This window comes from Acipenser ruthenus, chromosome 27 (genome assembly GCF_902713425.1).
Source record: "Acipenser ruthenus chromosome 27, fAciRut3.2 maternal haplotype, whole genome shotgun sequence".
NCBI classification, from domain to species: Eukaryota; Metazoa; Chordata; class Actinopteri; order Acipenseriformes; family Acipenseridae; genus Acipenser; species Acipenser ruthenus.
Window position 1 is genome coordinate 21,934,847 of NC_081215.1, and position 22,890 is coordinate 21,957,736.

Here is a 22,890-nt window from a genome sequence, read left to right on the forward strand (position 1 = left end):
AAAAGCGCTTATCAAAATAAACGTCAGTAATCTGTTCATATTGTACGATTCAATACTGCCATCTATAGGCTGGACACTGCACTTAAATATGCAACCCCCACCCCCCCCAAAAAAAACAGTAAGCAAAAACTTGAACTGTTAATAAAGCCTTAGTGTGAAAAACCCTGAGGAGGCAATTATTATTAGTGTGGGTTTTAAGCATAGGCCTACATCATTCCAGCTGCTATTTCTAAACTGTTTCTACAGTAGACCATCAGCACTACATCCAAAACATGATGCCAAATTAAATACATATCGAAAGAGTTGGAGGGATGATATTGGAACACTGACAACCTTCTAAATATAGAGTACAAGTCGATGCAATTTTACCAATTTTTCAGATCCCTGTGCACAGAAGACTCTTTGAAATACCTCTTAGAAATACACAATGCGTTTGTATTTTTCCATTTTCAATCAAATAAATACTCTCTAAAGCAATTCGTTTTGAATAGCATTTGGACTAGTACGTCTGGTGGGGTGTTTTTTAAGCCCATTTCACAAAAATGCCCTCTCACTGAAATGGTAGCACAGTTAGTAGTGTCAGTATTAAATTGACATTCTCTATTTATAGATCTTTAATTTAGAACAACTCTCAGGTGCTACTTGATACCCTTATATTGATGACATACTGTACAGTACTGCCTGAAATGTATCACTAATGCATGAAACCAGCCATCACAAGGAATACAGGAGGACATTAGCAAAACAAACATATTGTTGTATTCGCATTGCAGCATTTGTATAGTTTAGAGACTATTTCCAATGAACAGTCAGACACTTCAAAGTAAAAAAGATGTATGTTTTATTAGCTTGTTTTCAAAATACAAAACAAATAGATTTTTGCAATTTCAACAGCCTGGTTCCGTTCCCTGGATCATGCTGTCCTATGCTGGTTTACACACTGTATTACACAGACTACAGCTTTCAGTCTACTTAGACTAACTCCATGCAGAACTACAAACTTCGTGTTGGCTGTGCTCTTAATATAACCTTTAGTGGAAATCCCCAGTGTGTATCTCTTCTGAGATGTGGTGCTCTCGGTGTCAAATTGGTTATTATATTGAATTCAACCCGTTCCCATATATGGCACACAATAATGCAAGTGAATGCAATGTTAAGAACTACAAAAATAATAATAATAATAATAATAATAATAATAATAATAATAATAATAATAATATAGAACAAAACAAAACAAAAAAAACACAGAAATGGTGCATCGCCATGATATTATCTGTTTACTTTAACATATTTTGTCACCAAATAAAATCGCTGCAAATGACACAGCACTCCTCTGGTAAAGAAACAGTGCCTTGGGTGGATGTTGTGCTTTAATGTGTGCATTCATTTTCTGTTTGCATTACAAATGATTCCAAGAACTCTGAGCTGCAATTATTCCTGCTTCATATAAGATGCTGTGCTATAAAGGTCATCAAACCCCGCTGGTTAGCCAGTCTGTCCTAATAGTTTATTAGTCTTTATAAAACATGTTCTAATGCCAGCATTGACTTGTTTTACTTTAATGGGATATTGTGCTTTTAACATTTAAATAATATACAAATAAAAAGACAATAGGGATCCTCATGTTATTGTCTTTTCAGTGTAAAGAATGTACTTATCCTCTTACCTGCAATTATGTCATCCATTTGCTCCAAGGCTGCCTCAAGCATATGACTAGCATCTGAAGCCATAGTGACCATCTACTGCATTTGTTCTGCCCTGTCTGAAGAAAAAATCATACATAATCAACAACAACTGCATTCGCTTTAATTACAAAAGCTGCTGATGTGTATTTACTGTATATAGTAATCCCTCAAAGAATTACCTGTACTGTCATCTTAACATGCCTTACTGTACCTGGTGAAAAAGATCTTAAATAGTATTACAGCAAACTGTAGCAATCAGAAACAGTACAGCTTTAACATGCTGGCATTGTGTCTCAGATATAACCAGTGGATAGCTACTGTAGTGCCCATACTGTCTCCTGTGATTTTGTTCTGTATTTCACTTGTAGAATGTGCAGGACTATCATCTCAAAGTAAATATACAGTTACAGTTAAACTTGTCGAGCTGGAACTGCATAATAGGTTTCATTAACTCTTGCAGGTAAACTTGAACTCAAATAAGACTCCACACCAGGTTTTTTTGCAGCAATTTCTCAACAGCTGAGCCGCTCTACCCCTTAGGTTGTGACTATCAGCACAGTCTCACATATTTTGGTTGAGAAAATAGCTGCTTAGTCCCAGGTTTAACATAAATAGAAACACTGTTTTTGTTCAATTGATTTAAATGGTGGCAGGTCATATTAATATGACCATTAACTCAGCATAATTACCAACCTATTCAAGTGTTTATGCCATAAAGTGATAGTCTGGTTGATAGTCTGAACCCATCACCACCACTATAAAAAAGTCAGCAATGCTATTTAATAATTTATTACTGTATTTGCCAATATCATGCATAAATACAATTTCATATTTTACATAGCATTTTTTAAATCATGTGAAACAAACAGAATTGTACATACTGTGCATATAGAAACCTTTTATCCTTGTTTTACATAGTAATTTATTTTGAATTCTGACAAACGGGCTGCAACCTGAGAAGATCAATTTGTAAATGAACGCTCTAATTTATATTTTACCCCAGCGTTCGTTTTAGAGTTCAGTGTCAGTGCACATCATGATGTCATATAACATGTACTTAACCAAGTTACAGTAGGTGTGCTTTGTTGGGTAATGTTTGTACTTTAAGTACAGTGCCTGTAAACATAGTAGATTAATCAAAATGCATGCTGGATTTGTGGAAAAATGTCTACCCATATACAGCATGCTCAATTTCCAAGAAGTTATGAGTAGGCGCCAGGATGGCATCACTTTGAAAAATAATGATGTAAAATACCTACTGTACTACATTGTTCTACAGTACTGCAGTTGTAATAATTGGAACAAACCTTTTTTTTATACAACAGCACTGTTTTCTTTTCAGCCATTCATTATTATAATTCAGTTATGGGGTTTAAAGCTCTTTAAACTTTCCAGTTGAATAGACATTACAGATCAGCTGATTTGTGCTTTTATCCAAGAATCTGGCAAGCTACTCAGTCATACACACAGCGCACTAATGATTACATCTGTGGGTATTTGCTTGTAATATATGAAGCTCAATCTTGGAACACCTTCAAAAGATCTCATACACACTACAGTATGTTTTTTTTTAATTTCCTGTAACTTTAACTCATGAAATTCAATCTTAATAAGAGGGTTAATTATGAATGCAATGTCCAAGAATAAAACTGATGGCAAGTACTGATTTAAGATATTTAACCTCTTTGTAAATACTCAGATTTGCAATGTGTGTAAATAATATATGTTTCTTACATACGGTTTTAAAGGTACCATTTGTCTGTTCAAACAATTTTGGCTTGACCAAAAAACCTAAACTGAACCTAACACTGAAGCTGGTGGAAATGCACATGACAATTAACTGTGTCTAAGGGAAATGCACATGACAATTAACTGTGTCTAATGGCACAGCAGTACACATACTCATGTTCCTACACAAAAGACAACTGTAGCTCAATAGAATGGTGAAAGGAACTTGCGTGTCAATGGTGTTAATTCAATGGCCACATTTAGTGTGCCACCAGGGAGAGTAATGGTACCATCCTTGGGTCTATTAAATCAAGGTCCTTTGTTTTCTGCTGGATATTTAGAAAATGAAATAGTTCAGACTAGTGAAGACATTAAGGTCTTGCCTGCATTTAATACAAAACCCATTTGTTGTAAAGACTGATTTTTACAATACCCAATCCCCCAAGACAAATACAATGATTACCTGTGTCCACGGTACAAATATTAAAGAAACATATTAAAGACGCTCATGCAGTTTAAGTTAACATGTTTTTATTTTATTTTTTGTGTCAGCAGCTGTTTCAATTTTTATGATGATCACATAATGTATTCATAATTCAAGCACCACTTGATGGGTTACAAGTGCTTTTGGTCATGTGTTGGGATGCACACCTCGATACAGTGCATCATGTAAAGAGAATATCACAGTTCTGTGGTGTGCAGCCCTGTTCAGTTACTGCTGTCACAAAGAAGAATAAGCCATTCATTTCACTGCCATGCATGTGACTTAGAAACTGTACTTACTGCTATTTGTGTTCTATGCACAGTAGTTTTTACACATCGTAACACACATAACACTTGCTGCACTGTATAAAACATCTGGGTAAATACTAGCACTGTACTTAAAAAACAGACTGAACACATTCAGGTTAACACTGTAATTAACTGTAACATCTTTACTATTTTCATTATGAGATACAGTACTTGATACCAAATCAGGAGTACGTTATAAATGATATTTTATTAAAAACGTAATGGTGCTTTTCATATGCATCGTAATGATAGCTATTATAAAGAAAAAAAAATGAACTAACATGATGAAAAATGTTTCTTTTCATTTGAAAATATTTCAAGAGCACAATACAATGTCAACATTTTCTACTTTCACACAGTTACTCCCAAGCTATTTTCTTTGTCACCAAACCAGTGTTAATCATGCAACCCGTTTCTACTTGCCCATGTGGATACACTCCTTGATTCTCCAACCCTGCCCTTCTGGTTTTTCAAAACACAGTCAGCTCTTCTCCTCTTGCTAAGTTGCTGTAAAATTCCTTTAGTTGCTCAGAAAGTCTGCTTCCCTGCCTTATAGAAAGTGGGCAGTTACAGCAGATCAGCCGCTTTTGTGGTTTCCCACTGTCATTAATACCAGTAAAGGCAGAAGAATGATCAATTAGTATATTGTACCGTATTAAATGACTACTTAAGGGAACTTTTCAGACTCTATCCTTGCACCACTATCCTCAGTTGGCATTGGATTTTGAACAAAACTTATTTTCCTTTTTTTATTTATAACTGTGCATAAACTGTTAAAATCATTGGGAGTCTTATAGCACATTTCCACTATGTGGAGAACAATAGTTCCACTATTCCACTGATATAAAACTGCAGACATCTGTAGGAGTCACTATGATGAAGGAATTGGTCAACTGTTCCTCTACTTAACTTATCCGTTTTTTAAATGCTATTTTTCTTTTTAAAAAGAAATAAATTTTACCAATGTTCACTTATATGTATTATTATTTTTTAAGTAAAACAGCCCAAATCACATGTGTCTGTGAGAAAGATATATTAACCCGAGGCCTGTAACACATACTATTCATTTTGTTTTTTTCCTCTTTTTTTGTACATACAGCATTTTTGTTTTGAGAAGGTTAAAAATGGTACGGTTTCCAAGAACTGCCCTACAAGAGCGCTGAACAAAAAAAGCAAGCCTTAAAATCAGCCACAGGCATTCAAGAATGTTTCTCTATTTCAATGTGGTTAAGTATGCAAAACAATCGCTGAAAGTCCCATTACCCCTGCTTTAAACTTTAACCCGTTATTTACAAGTTGGAGTGAGGAAAATCTGTATAGCAACACTTTTGTAAACAATCGAGCCCTTACTTTACATATATTTTTAAAAATACATAGCCCCCCACAATCACAAAACTTTAAGGGCAGTATTATGGTTTGTTTTGTTAAGGACTGTTTTATTTTCTTTTTGTTAAAACCCATTCTTTTGTATTAAATGAAGCACGACGTTCATAAATATCTTCTGAACTGGTACTGTTTTACAGAGGAATTAATGTTTATTCTTATATTTCAATACGGTTATCTTAATTATCTTTATAAGCACTCCTTAACAAACAGTCCTTAAAACAGTCCTAACAGTTTTGTGAATGAGTCCAAAACTACTTACCAAAACTCTTTTTTTTTTTACGGAGACCAAACCGATGGTTACAGTACCAACAAGTAGTTGGTCTAATGTAAAATCTGGATCTAAACAGTGGTGGTTCTTAATACTGGCACCCTTAAACTGCTATCCCTTCTCTATCACGGACCTCTTTCTAATGTATGACATGAATAAATAACCCCTGGCAGCAGTGTTTAGATCTGCCACTTTAGATGATTAAAATAGACATCCAAGGACTTACAGTATCTTTTTAAAATCTACCCACAATAAATATTACTGCTTTTCTTATTCACGCCATCCATCGTAGGCAGTGACACTGATTTGTTGTACACATTGATGTGGCTGTGCCAGACAGAATGATCTTCTTCCTTCCAAAGAATAAATACAGTAGAATGCTGACATTTACAATACTCGCAGTAGCAATTTACTGACACGCATGTCTGTAATCTGTGAAATCTTGAAACTACATTTTCCTTTTAGTCTGTGAACAATGAGATCATGTCAGACCCTTCCCATAAGCCCTTGACAGCCAATGAATAATATAGCCGGCCTTGCATTGCAAATGAGTTTGCAACAGGGCTGTGGTATTCGAGCCACAAGGCTATATTGGGTTCTGCTGCTATCAGTATACAGATTAGTGACATCATGAATGGCACTTGCTTGACAGTGCTATCAGTTTACTGTTAGATGGTCCCAACTTGTATTGCAGTATCTGTTTCTGGGCTGCATCAAGCTGAAAACCTTTGATAAGATTTAAGAACTGGGAGTGACACTGATAAAAAGGGGGGGTGGGGGGGTGGGGGGGCTTTTTTTAAATGAAGAACTCCACATCAGCCACTGTTAGGCCAAGACATGTTAACAGTCATCAGGTAAGCTTTACATTCTTTTAAAGACAATATATAACTCAATCAAACATAATTCAGTTTTAAGAATGACTTTCCCAGAATAGAGTGAAAAATGATTAATAAGTATGAGTTTGCATCATGACACAGACTGTCCGATATGTATCACTGTACAGTATTTGTAGCACAGTATCTGGTGATGGTTCTAATGAGTAACTCAAATAGCTTTTTAGCTGAATGTCATTCCCCTTGTGGTTATCAAAATAAAAGCTCCCCTTACAACTAGCATATCTAGACTGAATGCAACACCAGGGAAATGGAAGATTCCTATTATTTGAGCGGTTGATCATGAAACACAAACAGAAAGGGGTTGCTGAAAGAGTTTTTACAACACTGCAATTAAATAGATAAGTCCTAGCAATGTGAAATCAGTTCTTTACCGTAACAATAATAATTTTTTAAAAAATGTATATATTATACAGCATTTTGATTAGGTTTAATATTACTTCCACAAATCACAGTCACTCAGCCACTTAGAAAACAAGTGAAAACACAATTATTGATGGGGGTTATGAGCAGTACTTGTTGGCATCTGTTCCTGGGTAAGAAGAAACTTTGAAACTTAATGAAGTTTTGTTTTATGTGGCACTTCTTTATGCAATGAAGAACAATGGGTCAGCGATGCAACAACACCACAGAGATTATCCTATGATAACAGAGGATTGTCTTGGGGGATGCCGCAAAATGCAAAGGCAAAATATATTGGTTAACAGTGCACATAACTAGAGAAACCACAAACCCAATAACAGAACTGGAGTGGAGGGGATTCAATTACAGGATACAAATGTGATTCCTGAGAAAATGTTTGGGGCCAAGTGATCCTGGTCTTTCATGGCTTAGTTAGTTAGTCCAATCCTTAGAAATGAATGCCCAGAAGAGAACATATGGTACACTAGTGTCTTACAGAAACCCGAGACTCATCTGGACATGCACAACTAAATACAAAAATATGTACAAGCACTCTTAAAGAGTAAGTAGTGGGGTTCAGAAAAATATAGCATTATACATCCCCACGTGTTGCTACAACTGTTTAAATAACGCACCTGTCATTTTTCATTGATGACATACAGACAACTTCTCACACTTACAACTTTAAACTCTGTTTCAAAGCTCTTTTCAAAATGGCCTCTCTTTTGCACTGATAGTGTAAGGATTATTGCCCACATTATCAAACAGGTAACACAGCAATAATGATCCAATAATAAGTATGGAACAGAAAAGCCAGAGCACTTGTTATGGTTTTTTTCTTCCTGCAGTGATTTTGAGGACAGATCTCAAACCCCAGTGCACTAGAGTGGCCATTTAGAAAAGAGCTTTGAAATAGACTTTAAAGTTATAAGTGTAAAAAGTTGTCAGGCTGTTAACAATGAAAAGATAAATCACAGTTGTAGCAACACGTGGGGATGTATAACACTATATTTTTCAGAACACTGCTACCTACTCTTTAAGGAGGAACCTGTGTCTAAAAAAGTGAAATCATACAAAGAGAGATATTGTATAGTACTGTAAACAGCTTGATAATCACTAGTGAGGCAGGCAGGCAGGCATGAATAATGGGGGTTTGCAAAACAAGAATAAAACCAGTTTAGTGGGGACTTTTACAGTTTATCCTTTCGGTTCTTGAACTTAATATCCTTTGACTGCTGACAATTTGCTTTTTGCTTTGTCCTTATTTAAAAACACAACCTTGTTAGCAGTCAGTATTGTGTAATACCAGTTTTCACTAAAAATCCATCAGCACATTTCTTTCATTATGATAATGTGAAGGACATTCACTGTTATGGCATCACACTTATCCAAACAGACATGTTACACAAGTTTCGACAAGCAGGTTGCCTCTCTGGAACAGACTCTTCAATCTTACTCACTAGCGGCAGTAGAAACTGTGTTGTCGGAAAACAAGTGTGTGTTGTTTTAGAAGCTAAGATCTCTAATTCTAAAAAAAGAAGAAGAAGAAGAAAATATGCTTGTTTAATAAAGTTAATTTCTGAAAAGCTGACAAAAAGGCCTAAAGACAGAAGTTCAGGACCAAATTGTGCTATATTTGCAATATGGTTACGGAAGCACACTGTATCACTTGCCCTGAACCTGTCTGTACACACCATGTGGAACTGCCCACCACACCTCACTGCACCCTGAAGCATGGGCATTCCTGTTTGCTGTATATGCCATGCTCTGACTGTGTGCAGGGTGTAAGGCAGGTTTTCCTGCTAGAAACGTGAACCACCTTTTCCAAAGACTAGGGTCACATTTGGTGGACAAGTGCTGGCCACACAGTGGGATTGTAAAGATTAGAATATTTCTGCACTCCAGCTATTATGATGATATTCCTGCTTGATAGAATATGCAATTGCTCTTACAAGACTTTTCTAGGTTTTGAATTCAAATCTATAAAATAGTTAACCGGTAACAAACTATTCAATATTTGTAATAAATGACCTTGCTAAGCAGTAAGTCTGTAAATCTGGTGCTCATTTTGAAAACCACACCAGCTGCAAACTTGTTTTAATCTATAGCTTTTAGGTGTGCTGTACTCAGCAGGCTGCCTCTTTAAATCAACAGTTCATGAGGTGGAATCTGCCTGTCAGCTCATTTTCAGCTTGAGCTATACCGCGGATGTTAGCAAAAATGAGCATTTGCAACAAGAAGGTCAAGAGATTTTATTTTAGATCCTCGGGTTGTATCATTCTACATGAAATATAAATTACAGTGACATGTCCATTTACCAGTCACCAAATGCATGGGAGAATTTGGTTGCTGAACAGTATCTTGTGATCTCGACATAACACATTTGAATTTTGACATTTGACAGTGTCCTCAAGAGCCACTGTAGTTAACAGTATAGCTGTGACCCTAAATACTTCTGTATCAAAAACAGAAGTCACTGGGAATTAGCTCACAATAGTTCTGAGAAACAATTATTTTGTTTGCTTCAAGTTGTAGATTACTGGTATAGCTGTTTACCAAAACATACCCTTGTACTTTGCACAGGAAGCTTGCCTGAAGATTACTGAGTATTTACTGAACTATTTGCACATTCCTTAAAATCTAAATATTGGATGAAGCAATGACCTCTTTTGAGAGCCATTGTATTTCATGAGTTACATATTACATTTTGTAAATCTTTATTTTACTTGGTCCTTGGTTTCACCACTGTATTACAAACAACTGAACACCATCACTCACCACTGAGGTTTCATTTAATTACGTTTTTTATGTAACTGAAACTTTACAATTTTAAAAAGACCTACACTTGACCCTTTCTCCTAGTACAGTCACCTCTAACAGAGATTCAAACACAAAGTAGTATCATTTAAATATTTACAGTCACGTGTTGCAAGACGATTTTGAGAACGCTTGTGCAATCATGAGTCAATTCGTCTTTTACTAGCTCACTTCAAGTTATTAGGCCGGGCTACATTTAAAATGTGTAAATCCAAGTCAATGTCAAGTCTGTTTTTTATCTCTACAGCCTGTAACTGAAATGTTATTAGCTATCTAAAATGTCAGCATCTACTTTTCCAAGTGTAATGTTAGTGACACAATATATTATGTGGTATAACAGTGTTAAGCCATCATGTGGAATTACTGTGCTTTGAAATTGCAATGAGATTATGTAAGTACAGTAATACATTACAGAATACTTCAACCTGTTTGTAATTCTCCTTTCCAGTGCAAATTCATGACCCTTAAAAAAAAGAATAAATAAATACGCAAAACCAAATACATATGTAGTAAAAGAAGAAAGGCATAGATAGTCACAGAGTGTTACATTAGAACTGCACTACGTGTTCTGTATTTAAACACAAGCTATCATAATACTGTTTTGTGATGTGTTTTTTTTTTTTTTTTTTTATTGTTTATGCTGGACCTGATTTATGGGTATGCACTGCCACAGAGCTTTCGGAAAGTTAGGCCTACTTCCTCTTCAGGAGTTTCAAAGGAAGTGTGACTGAACTGAATATTGTCGGAACCAAAAATATTTATTTTATGAATAGATACAGCTATGGCCAAAAGTTTTGCATCACCCTGTATAATTAACTAATTTTGCTTCATAAAGTCGAAGTAAACCTGCTGAATAATGTTATGTTACTGAATTACATACCACTTTGTAGTTTTCCAGATACAGTACTTAACGAAAAACTGACAGAAATCTTACATGAAATACTGTACTATTACAGCTTCTGCAGGGCTTTCCTCGGGCCTTTTTATTATTATTTTTTTCTTAGCAGACACCCTTATCCAGGGCAACTTACAATTGTTACAAGATATCCCATTATACATTATTTTTTACATACAATTACCCATTTATACAGTTGGGTTTTTACTGGAGCAATCTAGGTAAAGTACCTTGCTCAAAGGTACAGCAGCAGTGTCCCCCACCGGGGACTGAACCCACGATCCTCCGGTCAAGAGTCCAGAGCCCTAACCACTGCTCCACACTGCTGCCCTTCAGCCAGATGTGCCACCCGGCTGAAAAGACACGATCCTTCCGTCTTGCAGATGCTACTGGATTGATTGCGCTTCTAGCAGACTGGATCACGCGCGTTTTTGGGTGAAAAAAAAAAATCTTGGAACCACATCAGCTATTTTACATCTTGACACAACATTTTACCAATCAGAGAGTTGAAGGGGTGGGTTTTCTGTATTATGCACCTTGAGAAGCTAAAACGTTAAAATGACTGCTAAAAAAATAACAGATTATTTTCAAAGCAAAAATAGTGACAATGAATGCAGGGTTTTCAAAATAAGCCGGCGAACGGCGCAATCCACCGCCAAATACTATATTTGCGCCAGCTACTTTATTAAAAAAAATAATAATTATTATTTTTGGGTATTATCATTCAGTCCATTTTTTTTTTGTCGTATTATTGTACTGTAAGGTTATACATAGTACATAATACAAACTCGTTGATCCGATCCTTAGGGGTGATTGTTATTGTTTTCGGCATCTTTGAACAGTTCTGGATACTGACTAAAGCCTCATTGAACACTGAACTTGAATAATGGAAGCAGTTTTATTAGACAGGTATTTTTACGTAAATTTCAAGCAAAGTTGCCTGTGTTAATGTTTATATATTATATGTGTATTGGTTTGGTTATTATCAAACAAACAAAAAGCCTTGCATTGCCCCTCCCCAAAAGTAAAACAAAAAAATCTCTGAAAACATGTGTTATCATAGAAAATCCGCGTTTTTCAGTGTTATTCCGCAGCAAACAGATTCCTAGGATCCCTGATTATCACTAAACTTTACCAATCATGAATCCTTATATTAAGCTCTCACGTACACAAACATTTTGATATGGCATTGGCATTTCTCTCTACTGTGTAACAAATTGACTTTCAAAGCTTGTTACTATTTATTTTTAGTTTTGCAACTTTACAGGCTTTTTCCACTTTGTAATAATGGGCTTTAAACATCAGATGGAATTATACACAATCCCAGCCATCAATTATTCAACATTTAATTGTATCTTAGATAAAAGGAAACAGTTCCTGTGCTTCACTTGCGTAGAAAAAAAAACCCCCAGTCCTTTCTTATTCTGTACTGCACTAAATACGTCCCGGTCTCACAATACATTTCCACAAATAATGCCTGCAGCCTTATACGTCCACTTCCACTATCTGAGATGGCAATTACAGTGGGGCATGAAAAAAATCATTTGAGAAAAGTGCACTGAATTGTAAATCATTTTCCAGAGTCAATGTCAGGTATAATTTAAAAGTAAACATAACAGGATATACGGGAACATTATTCAGAGTAACTCTTCAGTTCCTAATTAAAGCTACAGTCTTCCAGTTTGAAACATTAATAATTGGTGCATTTTTTAAAATCATTGCATAGTTTAAATCATTAAGACTTTGAGACTTTATGTAAGTAAAACAGGTTTGGTCTTAATTTAATATTTAAACTGGGTCAGTATTCACTGTTCAGCACAGATGAATAGACGTCCACATGGTACTGTAGGCAACTGCTAGAGGAAATACATACTTACTTATTCTTTCTGACTATGTAAGTTTCATATAGGACCCTTAGTACACTAAAGCTTTAACTGCCTTTAAACAATTGAATATATGGCTGGCTAACATCCCAGACTGTGAAGTGACTGTAAAGGCATACAAGCACAATTACTCTTATCATGAAAAGCAATAGAAATGTAAGGCACAAGAGCCAGCTTTATGCTATTGCTAAACCACATGACCTCCAGTGTAATGCCAAATGCCCTAAATAATCAATGTCAAACTAGTGCAATGTTTCTCCATTTCCCTGGAGATGGTAAATAAGCAGTTTTTAACCCAGTGATATCCTATAATACAAAAATAAATGAAAATGCAGTGTTCATTGATTTAAAAGAAGGTAGTTATGCTGTAAATTATGTCTGTAATTTAACACCGCCAAGAAAATTAGACTTCCTAAACTCAAAGCTAGCTTCCCACAAAACCATAATACCTACACAATACTTACGTGATAATGCCTGTCAATGAAGGCTCTACCGTGTGTTAGTTGCCTGCAACTGCAGTTATGCAGCCCAAGCCAAAGGTGAGGGCACTAATATATAGTGCATCATCTTCTATCATGTATAAAGTCAAAGAATAAGTCAACTCCCTGCCGCATCCTTCCAAGAGAAGTGATGCCCTGCAGGGCAAATTACACGTCTGTATTGGTGACCATGATCTAAATAACCATACATAGTGTCATTGTAAACATACTCTGTTTCAGTACATGATAAGCAGACAGTATGTGGAATAGCAGCTTGAAACAACTGTCCTTGCAAAGCTTCATTGGGAAGGTGGTTTCCAAGATTTAGCCTTCATTAGCCCCAACAATCCAAAGTCAACTAAAACACAAATAGATTATGATACCCTTAAGAAGTTGTGCTAATTAGTGTCCACAAGTTACTTCACAATAGGCTACGTGTTATGGCCTACTAGGTAAAAATGTGCCTCGTCATGTGTTTGGACATACCACATTATTATTATTTATTTCTTAGCAGACGCCCTTATCCAGGGCGACTTACAATTGTTACAAGATATCACATTATTTTTTACATATAATTACCCATTTATCCAGTTGGGTTTTTACTGGAGCAATCTAGGTAAAGTACCCTGCTCAAGGGTACAACAGCAGTGTCCCCCACTGGGGATTGAACCCACAACCCTCCGGTCAAGAGTCCAGAGCCCTAACCACTACTCCACACTGCTGCCATATGAGGAGAAATGTAGATATCTTTTTGTACAGAGCCTTCAGTTTTTTAATGCCTACAGTAGGGCAGCAGTGTGGAGTAGTGGTTAGGGCTCTGGACTCTTGACCGGAGGGTCATGGGTTAAATCCCAGGTGGGGGATACTGCTGCTGTACCCTTGAGCAAGGTACTTTACCTAGATTGCTCCAGTAAAAACCCAGCTGTATAAATGGGCAATTGTATGTAAAAATAATGTGACATCTTGTAACAATTGTAAGTCGCCCAGGATAAGGGCGTCTGCTAAGAAATAAATAATAATAATAATAATAGGCAAGTTAAAATTGACATAACAAAAACAGCAGACTTTTCTATTAGCATTTTAAAAGTACTAGCCTATTGGACAGTATTAAATATTCAATACCAAAACCACTGTAAAATGACCTATAATACTCACAATGGAAAATAAAGCAAATAGTAGCAGGATATCCATGACTTACTTCTTTTTACCCAGTTGTATAAATATTCTACAAACAAGGGGCCACACAGTGCAAAATCCAGTAACACAGACAAGATGAATTCCCCATTACTTAATACTTTCTCATACAATTATTTAATTCCACGCAATTGAACCTTTCCTATAGCCTTAAACTCACAATTGCTTGTCATTTCAAAGTTACAGTACAATTTACAAATATGAAGGATTGAGACAGCTGTTGAACAGATCAGAAATTAACATGTACATTTTAAAGCTACACTGGGTCGCTTTAGTAACAAGGTAATACCCCAGGGCAGTAAGTGTATAGATCACAAACCTTATTCTATTTTGTCTATAATAATTCTGTTACGAGACTTGGTGTGACTAGAATAAGGTGTTAATGACCTGCCTTAAAGCTATTCTCCTCCACCTGTTCATAACATTATCGCCTAAACAAATTATGCATACTGTTTAACAGTACTGCCCCTTTAAGGGACTGGCCGAAGCAGCGGAAAGCGACAGGTTCATAATTTCATACAGACAGTACAGGACCAGTTTTCAAAACGATTCTAACGTTAAAGGAAGTACACAAAGTCATCGATCAGCTGCTAGATTTGTAATTTTTAAAAATAAAATATAAATGCATCCCGTTTGAACCTTTTTTAAACTATGAAAACGAAAGACAATGTTATAGTGTCTGGTGCATGTACTGTATATATATATATATATATATATATATATATTATTTTAATGTACTTCAAGTCTGCTAAAGTTCCCTGGAGAAAAGGCCAATTGTTTTCCATAATGAACGCATACAATGTATCACAAAGTCATAATTTACAAATAACTATTACGGTACTGTAACTTAATTAACTTACCTTTTTACTTTCAGTTATTTTTCTTAAATCAACTTTAATAACAGCAACAGCAGACAACCGATTCAACAAAAAAAGTGCAGTTTAAGTTTTATTTTTGTTTGCAACTGCTGTAGTTCTCCTGTCAGTATTAGTCTGGTCCCACCGCGAGTGGTTGTCGCCATAGTTCGATAAAGTGAAGTCTTTCAAATCACCTGTCATGTGATTAAAGAGGCGTCCCATTGCCACAGTACAATGCACGCGCTGCTACAAACAACTGCAGCATTGCTGACTGTTCTACTGTACTTAGTGCACGCATGCAGTCTTCTGTTCAGATGCTTTGAAGAGAGGACCTTTTATTTCGAATGGCTAAAGCTTCATTGCAGCATGTCACCTCAATGTATGTTTGTCAGGATACCGATGTTCGAATGCTCCGTGCTTTAAAATGTAATGCCAAAATCAGCGTTTAAATACTATATTGTTTATGCATTTATATGTTTGCGTGCACCAACGATAAATTATTCAAACATTTATTTTTACTTTAAGTGCTTATTTGTTGACAAAAATAAACACACATACACTCTCATTTGCTAGAGGCCAATACCAAATCAACTATTTTTATGTAAATGCATGTAAAAACTGGTTTCCTTCATTTTCTAAACCAGACCAATGGCTTTGCAACGCAGATTGCGGTCTGTTTAAAAATAGATTCAGATTATGCAATGCAGGCATGCCATTTCTAAATTTTTAAAAAAGCCAACAACTTTCTTTTCTCTCCATCGTGTTTCTTACATTTTTTTAGGGCTAAACAGCAACATCTGGTGAATGTGAACGATGTTTTATTTTATTAATTTATTTATTTATGTATTTTTGCAGGTTTGCAATATTCCCTTGTTGAGCATTTTGTGAATTTCCTTTGTTAGACCTTGTACTGTTTGCTAATCTCCAAAGGTCATTTAAACTGCAGGGACACACTTTCTCCAATCAAAATCCACGCAGTGAACCAAATCTTACAAATTGCATGCTCTGTCAACTCACAAGAGAAACTTAACACGTATATTCCCTGTATAGGAGGTTCTGTAGACCAGTCGTTTCTAAGTTTAATGTGTGCCTATAAGCAAACAGACGATATCTGAGCGTTATGTGCGATGTTGACATTTTTCTCCTCATCGAAAAACATGTGCTATAAAAAATAAATAAATCATAGATATTAAAAACAGGTCATCTGTCTCCCTCAAGTGGAGAACGCTGGCAATGCCTTGTGTCACTGTTGAATCTTCAGTACTTCTAGCCAATTCCTCTTTTTTACATTTAACTAAGAAAACTGTATTGTTTCACTTTCACTGTACTATATTCAAGAGAGATGCGCGCAAGTTTGTGTTGTACTAAAAACGAGAAATTAAGTGGTTTAAATATTATAAATATACTGGGCTCAATTCAATGAGGTATATATTATTCACAAAAGTTCTTCTAAAATGCTGTGCAGACACTGCAGAGTACAGGGGCTGCGTACCATCGATTCTTTATAAGAGAGTTCAATTCATTAGAGCTCTTTGAATTCGTTTTCCCTAGTAAGGGCATATTCCACTAAAATATATATATATATATATATATATATATATATATTTACATTCCTTGGATGCATGCTCAAAGAACGGAACATGTTGAACATTTCCTAATGTTTTATCCACAATTAAAGAGCTATAAAAGCAGTATACCTGTTGAGAAACAGATGGAATCCCCACGATACAAGAGTGGATGTACCTTTACATCCACAGCAATCAGATCTTTATGTGCCACACAACACACCGAGTGGCACTTATAAAATAGCCAAAAGCCATCCAGATGGTGCCCATCTGCAAGTGCTTCATACAAATCAAAGCCAGCTTATGGAATATGTGTTGTTATTATGTTTTAAAAAGTACAACTTAAAATAAAACAGAGGGGATATACTTATACAACAGTGTGTATAGTCCATGGCTTACTTCATACTAATACTAGATTAGGGCATTTTGGTTCTCTGATTGCATGATTATTAAAAAAAAACGAGGATATACTGTAAGCTTTCTTCTTTTGACAAGCTCACCCTTAGGTACTTTGTGTGTGTGGAACCCTCTCAACTAGGACATGCTTTCTAGATTTCACTGCATAGTGGGTTTTTGTTTTTATTGTGTTTTATTTGGGTGCACTATCTCTCCTCTGCTCAGCTGGCAAAACAAGCTGGTAATAAAATAAAACATCCTGCAGAGGCAGCCCAGTCTTGTGTGGGTGGAAGAGCACAGAGGTGTATACAGAGAGTGAGTGACAGTTCCTTCCAAGGGTTAGAACTGTTTCCACAGGTGTTTGTTTTTGATCAGGGTGTATGACGAAGGTAAGTCTCGTGATGTTCTGAATGACAGCCAATACAAAAAATGTCACATTTTAAATAAAGACAATCACAACAGATACAGAAAAGATACTGTTTCATATTTTATTCCCATATTGTCAGAAAAGGCCCATTTGTTTTTTTTTTATATAATTTAACCTACTGGTAAATATAATGTACTAATAATAGATCAAACCTTCTTATTTTAAACATACTACATTCAAACTTCAAAACCAGATACATGGTGCGATTTCATGTCAGAGTTTTATAGTTTGGTTGTTTGTAAAAAGCAATCAACTAGTAATCAAAGCAAAGCCAGCTTTGCTCTTTATTATTATTATTATTATTAGAATTTAAAAAACGATGTTGTCAAGATTTTATCAAGCTGTGGCCTGCAAATTCTGCAATTTTCTGCACTGAACCATCTTGGTTATATTTTAAATAATAGAAATGGGTTCTAAAACCATGCAATGTATAAGTCAGTCTCTGCTGTCACAACAAACTATTTAGCAGGTATGTGTTGGATACAATGCTCAAGCAAAATCTGACCTGTATAAATCAATTATTATAGATTGGTTGGGTTAAAATAGAATGCTATGGAATGGAATGAAAGGTATACGATATGTGCATACACAGTGTTTACAAATATTTATTTCTGAGTTCTACAAACTGGAAATCAAGTCTCTAAATACAGTGTTTTGATGTATTTTTGTATTATTACTACTGTATTTTGTTCTATCGTCTCCATTTATGATGCTGTTTATTTAGCTTAACTAACTTTCACTCAACTGCAGACCAGTTTAATGTGACAGCAATGCCGGGCATTGATCAGCAAATCTATTTGTCAGTGCTCTGAATTCACTGTTTCAGATTATGGATTTTCTAATTTCTTCTTAGTGGACAATCTATAAATCACCTGGTGCCCTTCATCCCAAGAGTAAATCTGTTTCTCCTTGTGGTTGTAGTGCATGACGGAATGGCTACCGTAGCGTTTTGGAAAATACAGAACAGGAGGCTCCTCATTACTTATCATATCGTACACATCGTATAAACACTGTACTGTCGATCGTCCCCTGTAATGCGAGTTATAAACAACATAAAGAGTGCCGCACATTATGAAAGCAGCTTCGGCATCCTTGCTAGTGCAGGTTGTGTCCCAGCTGTGCTCCACTGCCAGGCTTGCACGGTCTATTTGGGTGATCACTATATTTCCACCCGTATCGGGGTCTGCATGGATGGACCACAGGCCTTGCTCATCCACTGCCAGGTCTATGAAGGTGTATGGAGAAAGCTGGTATACAGGAACCCTCCCAGCCCCTGGCAACAGCATGCGGTCGCTCACAGTCTTATTCCTTATGTGGTATTTAACGATCTCGTTTACTGAGTCGCTCTTGTGAAAATACAGAAAGCCGTTGTAAACGACGTGGCCAGTTCCTTTCCAGAAAAAAGGAAGGGTAATATTCCTGGCTGCTTGCATGTAATTGCTTTCAGTAAATGCCTTCATGCTTGAAAATTCTAAAAAAAAATCTTGTTTAGTCCCACTGAAAAAATAAATCTTCTGCGATTCCCGGGCTGGGTCTTTCAACCAAGAACCATGGACGTCTCCTGCTTTTTTAACAATCTTTAGTGACTTGATACTCGCCAGCATAGCATCACAATCTATTCATGAAACAAAAGATATTAGTAAACCATCAGCATGCCAGCTCTGTGCTTTGAGTGAATAAAGTATATCTTGGTTTTCTGTAGACTTTTAAACTTCTTTAGGAAAATCCTTTAACAGGGTTAATTACTGAAGCTTGAACAGAAGAAAATATGTGATAAGCAGGGACCTTAAGACAGACAAATTACTGCTTTGAACTTCTTAATTGCCTTAACATCAGAGAATAAAATTAAGATGTTGCAATAAATACAAATCTTCAGCATTCATATGCATACACATCAACATACAAATAATAGCTCTTTAAAGCAACCAAACTTTATTTTTTAAACTGAACAACTCAAGTTACTGGTGGAATATTAGGAAAGTTGCATTCCTTGTTGTATGTTTTTTTTTTTTTTTTTTTTTTTTAATGAATTTACTATGGATGTGTTTTATAATAAGCATTCTTTAAGTACATTGCTAATATGAATTCTGTTTTATGGAGATTACTAACAGAATATTAATAAAAATATCCAGGAATGTAGTCCTATTATAGTGATACTGATGATATATTTGCTGAAAGCTTAGAGAACTTTTTAACACACAAGTAGTGGAATGTACTACACAACCTCTGTAATTACTGACATTAATCCATGGTAGACCTTTAATGATTGTATTGTTACCTAGGCAATGCTCTTGATGACACTTAACATATGCACTTGTAATAGAAAAACTGCCTTGGATTGCATTCAGATAAAAGTCTGCACCATCTAGCACAAGCTCCTTATTGTCCCATTATATCTCTACTTTTTGGGTGTGCTGTTAACACCTGTGTTGCCGATTGTTATCAAGCTATCATGCTGAGCGACAATTTTAAACACTGTAAAAATAAGATTCTTACCTGCAACCAGTTTATGCTTGGCCTTTTTCTTGCCTTGTGCCTCTTTAACCTGCTGCTCCAGTAGTTTCTCATCCACCTCCACGCAGGGCTGAGTTGGTGTCTGTGACTCCAAGTAGTCGATGTCCCTCTCGATCCTCTCCACTCTCGTCACCACATCCACCACATCGTTCTTAAACTCAGTTTTGTCAGCATTTAAAGCATCCAGACGGTTCCTTATTTCTTTTGAAAAGTCGTAGAGCTCTCGCACATATTTCATAAGATCTTGGTCACATTTTATCAGCCTGTCCTGTTGCATGTATAAAACCACAGAAATAAGTACATTTTGAAACAGAATCAGTGTGGAATGTTTTCTGTTTGTGGAATATTAATTAAATGCAGCTGTAAGGAATTGCTCAAGCATCAGATTTAGACTGATATTATAACAGTCTGGGTACCAATAATCACTTAAATGTTATATTTAGTATGGTATATATTATTCAAACAGCTGATTAATATTGTGGGACATTACATAAGACACATTATTTATTTTTTGAAGGTTTGTATTATTTTTATAACAGGCTCTTTTTTTAAATAGCCAAACATTTTCCTGCTACAATTTATGCATATCTTTTATTTAAAAATTTAAGACCAATACTTACTTCCAGCTGTACAATTCGTCCCTCAAAGTACTGCATCATGATGACATCTTGAGTGATACGCTGGGCTTTACCAAGTATTTGAATGAAGAGTAAAATTCTTAACAGCCTTAGATAACAGTTGACCATAGTTAATCAGGAGTCTCTCACAAAGTACTTTAAAGAAATGTAAAAGACGATATAATTAGCATTGCACTCAAAAATCACCCTAGTAATTTTAAGAATATGATGTTGCAATATATTAGTGAAGTCTTATAAATCATCAAGCATATGGAAGCTTGTTTTATACTTGTTTTTCACTCCATCGTAGTTCTTTTCTCCAGTAAATACAAATGATGTTTCTTTCCAGCAGCAGTCTTTCCAGCTATTAACCTAAACCAGATGTCTTACTGTGACTCATGGTAACTTGAAAAACTTCCATAAAAAACAAACACGTCTACCTTCGTTATTAAAGATTAAGCACAGCTGTGAAGTTTGGCCCCATTTGTAAGCTTCTTCTGTAATTACATACGTTACTGGAACATCAAAAACTAAAGCAGATCATGTTTTCCTTTTCATCAAACAATGCTAATAAGGCACAGGTAAGCACTGAAGATCACAAAAACATATAGGATGGTATATCTTCTACAGTAATCCTGGTAATCTCCACAAATATGATTTAAAAATTGTAACATACTGGTAGGTTTGTGAGAAACTGTACTGAGAATGTGCTTCTGGCATTTCTAAGCTTTAAAAAAAAAAAATCCTTTGGAATATAAATCAACTGATTTCCTATATCAGGAAGACAGTTTGGATTAACTCAGTTTATACTGTTTACAATAGAAGCAGTTTGGCATTGCACATTTAACTCTCGCTATTACAACTACTAGAACACTGCATAACTTAATATATATATATAAGCAACAGAATAGGGGGGAGAAAGGAGAAAAACTGTAGTCCAAGGAGGGAGATGCAGGACTACAACGCCCAGAATGCCATTGGAGGGAGCCAGGATGGGGTTCACCTGGCTCCAGCCTGTAATGATTATCACCTGCCTGCAATTTATATATATATATATATATATATATATATATATATATATATATATATATATATATTGTTTGTTTGTTTGTTTGTTTTGTTTTTTCAAGCTGACAAGTGTTTTGGCTAATAACTTTGCAATGCCAGGGTGGTCCTGCCAAAAATTAACAATTTTAATTAAAAAGACAAAAAAGACAACAGAAGGCATACAGATAGTAAAACATGCTAGCCTATTTTGTGAGTGCGTCCAGTCACTAATGTAACATGAAAGCTTCATCCATAACATTAAACAGTGTACAGTAGTACTGAAAAGAAAATGTATCTTCTTCATGTTCTAACATGATGGGTGGAAAGAGACCATTCAAAAGTGTCTACATACAGTACCAGAGTATAATCTATATACCTTAATGTTTAGCATAATATATATGCCTGTAAACGCAGTGTATATATATATATATATATATATATATATATATATATATATATATATATATATATATATATATATATACATACACATACATACTTGAGACTAGGATGCTACCACAGATGAATATAAGTGATGCTGGCTTTAACCATGATGCCACAGTAACATGCAAAATTAGATAGTAACAGTGGTGTCCAATCTAAAATGCCCTAATAATTTGAATCCCCCTTCTGTACAAATTTCACCTCTCTGCACCAACAAGTGGACATCCCATGCATTTTTAAATGGTTTACTGTGCAGATAGACAGTATCAAACATTCATACTGACAAGTGCTTCCCTGTTAAACCCTACAAGTCCACAGAGGGGCAGTGTAAGATAAAGCTTATTACAGTGTTTCAAATTATATTTTCTCAAGTAGGGTCTTGCATGCAGAGGAAAAATTACATTATCATTAAAATGTAACCCCAGTTAAATGCAGTGGTCACATGGTAGAATATTCTAGATACTACCCAGGAGATTTCTTTCTAAAATTACATAATACTGAGTTCCTCTTTTCAAATATCACCTGCAGCTGGCAGACTTACGGAGGGCGATCATCCACTCCTATTTATACCCCTAGTACAGCAGTGTTAACGCAAGCTGCT

General features: G+C 35.7%; 2 protein-coding genes across 15 annotated transcripts in view; both read right to left on the reverse strand.

Moving 5' to 3' along the window:
* The window catches only part of LOC117432384 (liprin-beta-2-like), a 60,040-nt gene extending 44,567 nt beyond the window's left edge, over positions 1-15,473 (reverse strand). For 2 of the 14 annotated variants that reach the window (XM_059001740.1, XM_059001738.1), the window contains exons 1-2: positions 15,283-15,471; positions 1,667-1,762 (exon numbers count right to left, since the gene is read on the reverse strand). In XM_059001740.1, the coding sequence (XP_058857723.1) occupies positions 1,667-1,739 (73 nt within the window). In that variant the 5' untranslated portion in view covers positions 1,740-1,762; positions 15,283-15,471. Of the gene's footprint in view, positions 1-1,666; positions 1,763-15,282 lie in introns of all 14 variants that reach the window. The other 12 variants (XM_059001742.1, XM_059001743.1, XM_059001747.1 and 9 more) reach the window with 10 other exon arrangements.
* Positions 15,474-17,722: 2,249 nt separating this feature from the next.
* Positions 17,723-21,157, reverse strand: olfml1 (olfactomedin-like 1). Its single transcript, XM_034053220.3, has 3 exons — positions 20,802-21,157; positions 20,164-20,449; positions 17,723-19,282 (listed from the first exon to the last, which is right to left on the reverse strand). The coding sequence occupies exons 1-3, from the start codon at positions 20,925-20,927 to the stop codon at positions 18,495-18,497; spliced, it is 1,200 nt and encodes a 399-aa protein (XP_033909111.1). The 5' UTR covers positions 20,928-21,157; the 3' UTR covers positions 17,723-18,494.
* Positions 21,158-22,890: the final 1,733 nt, after the last annotated feature.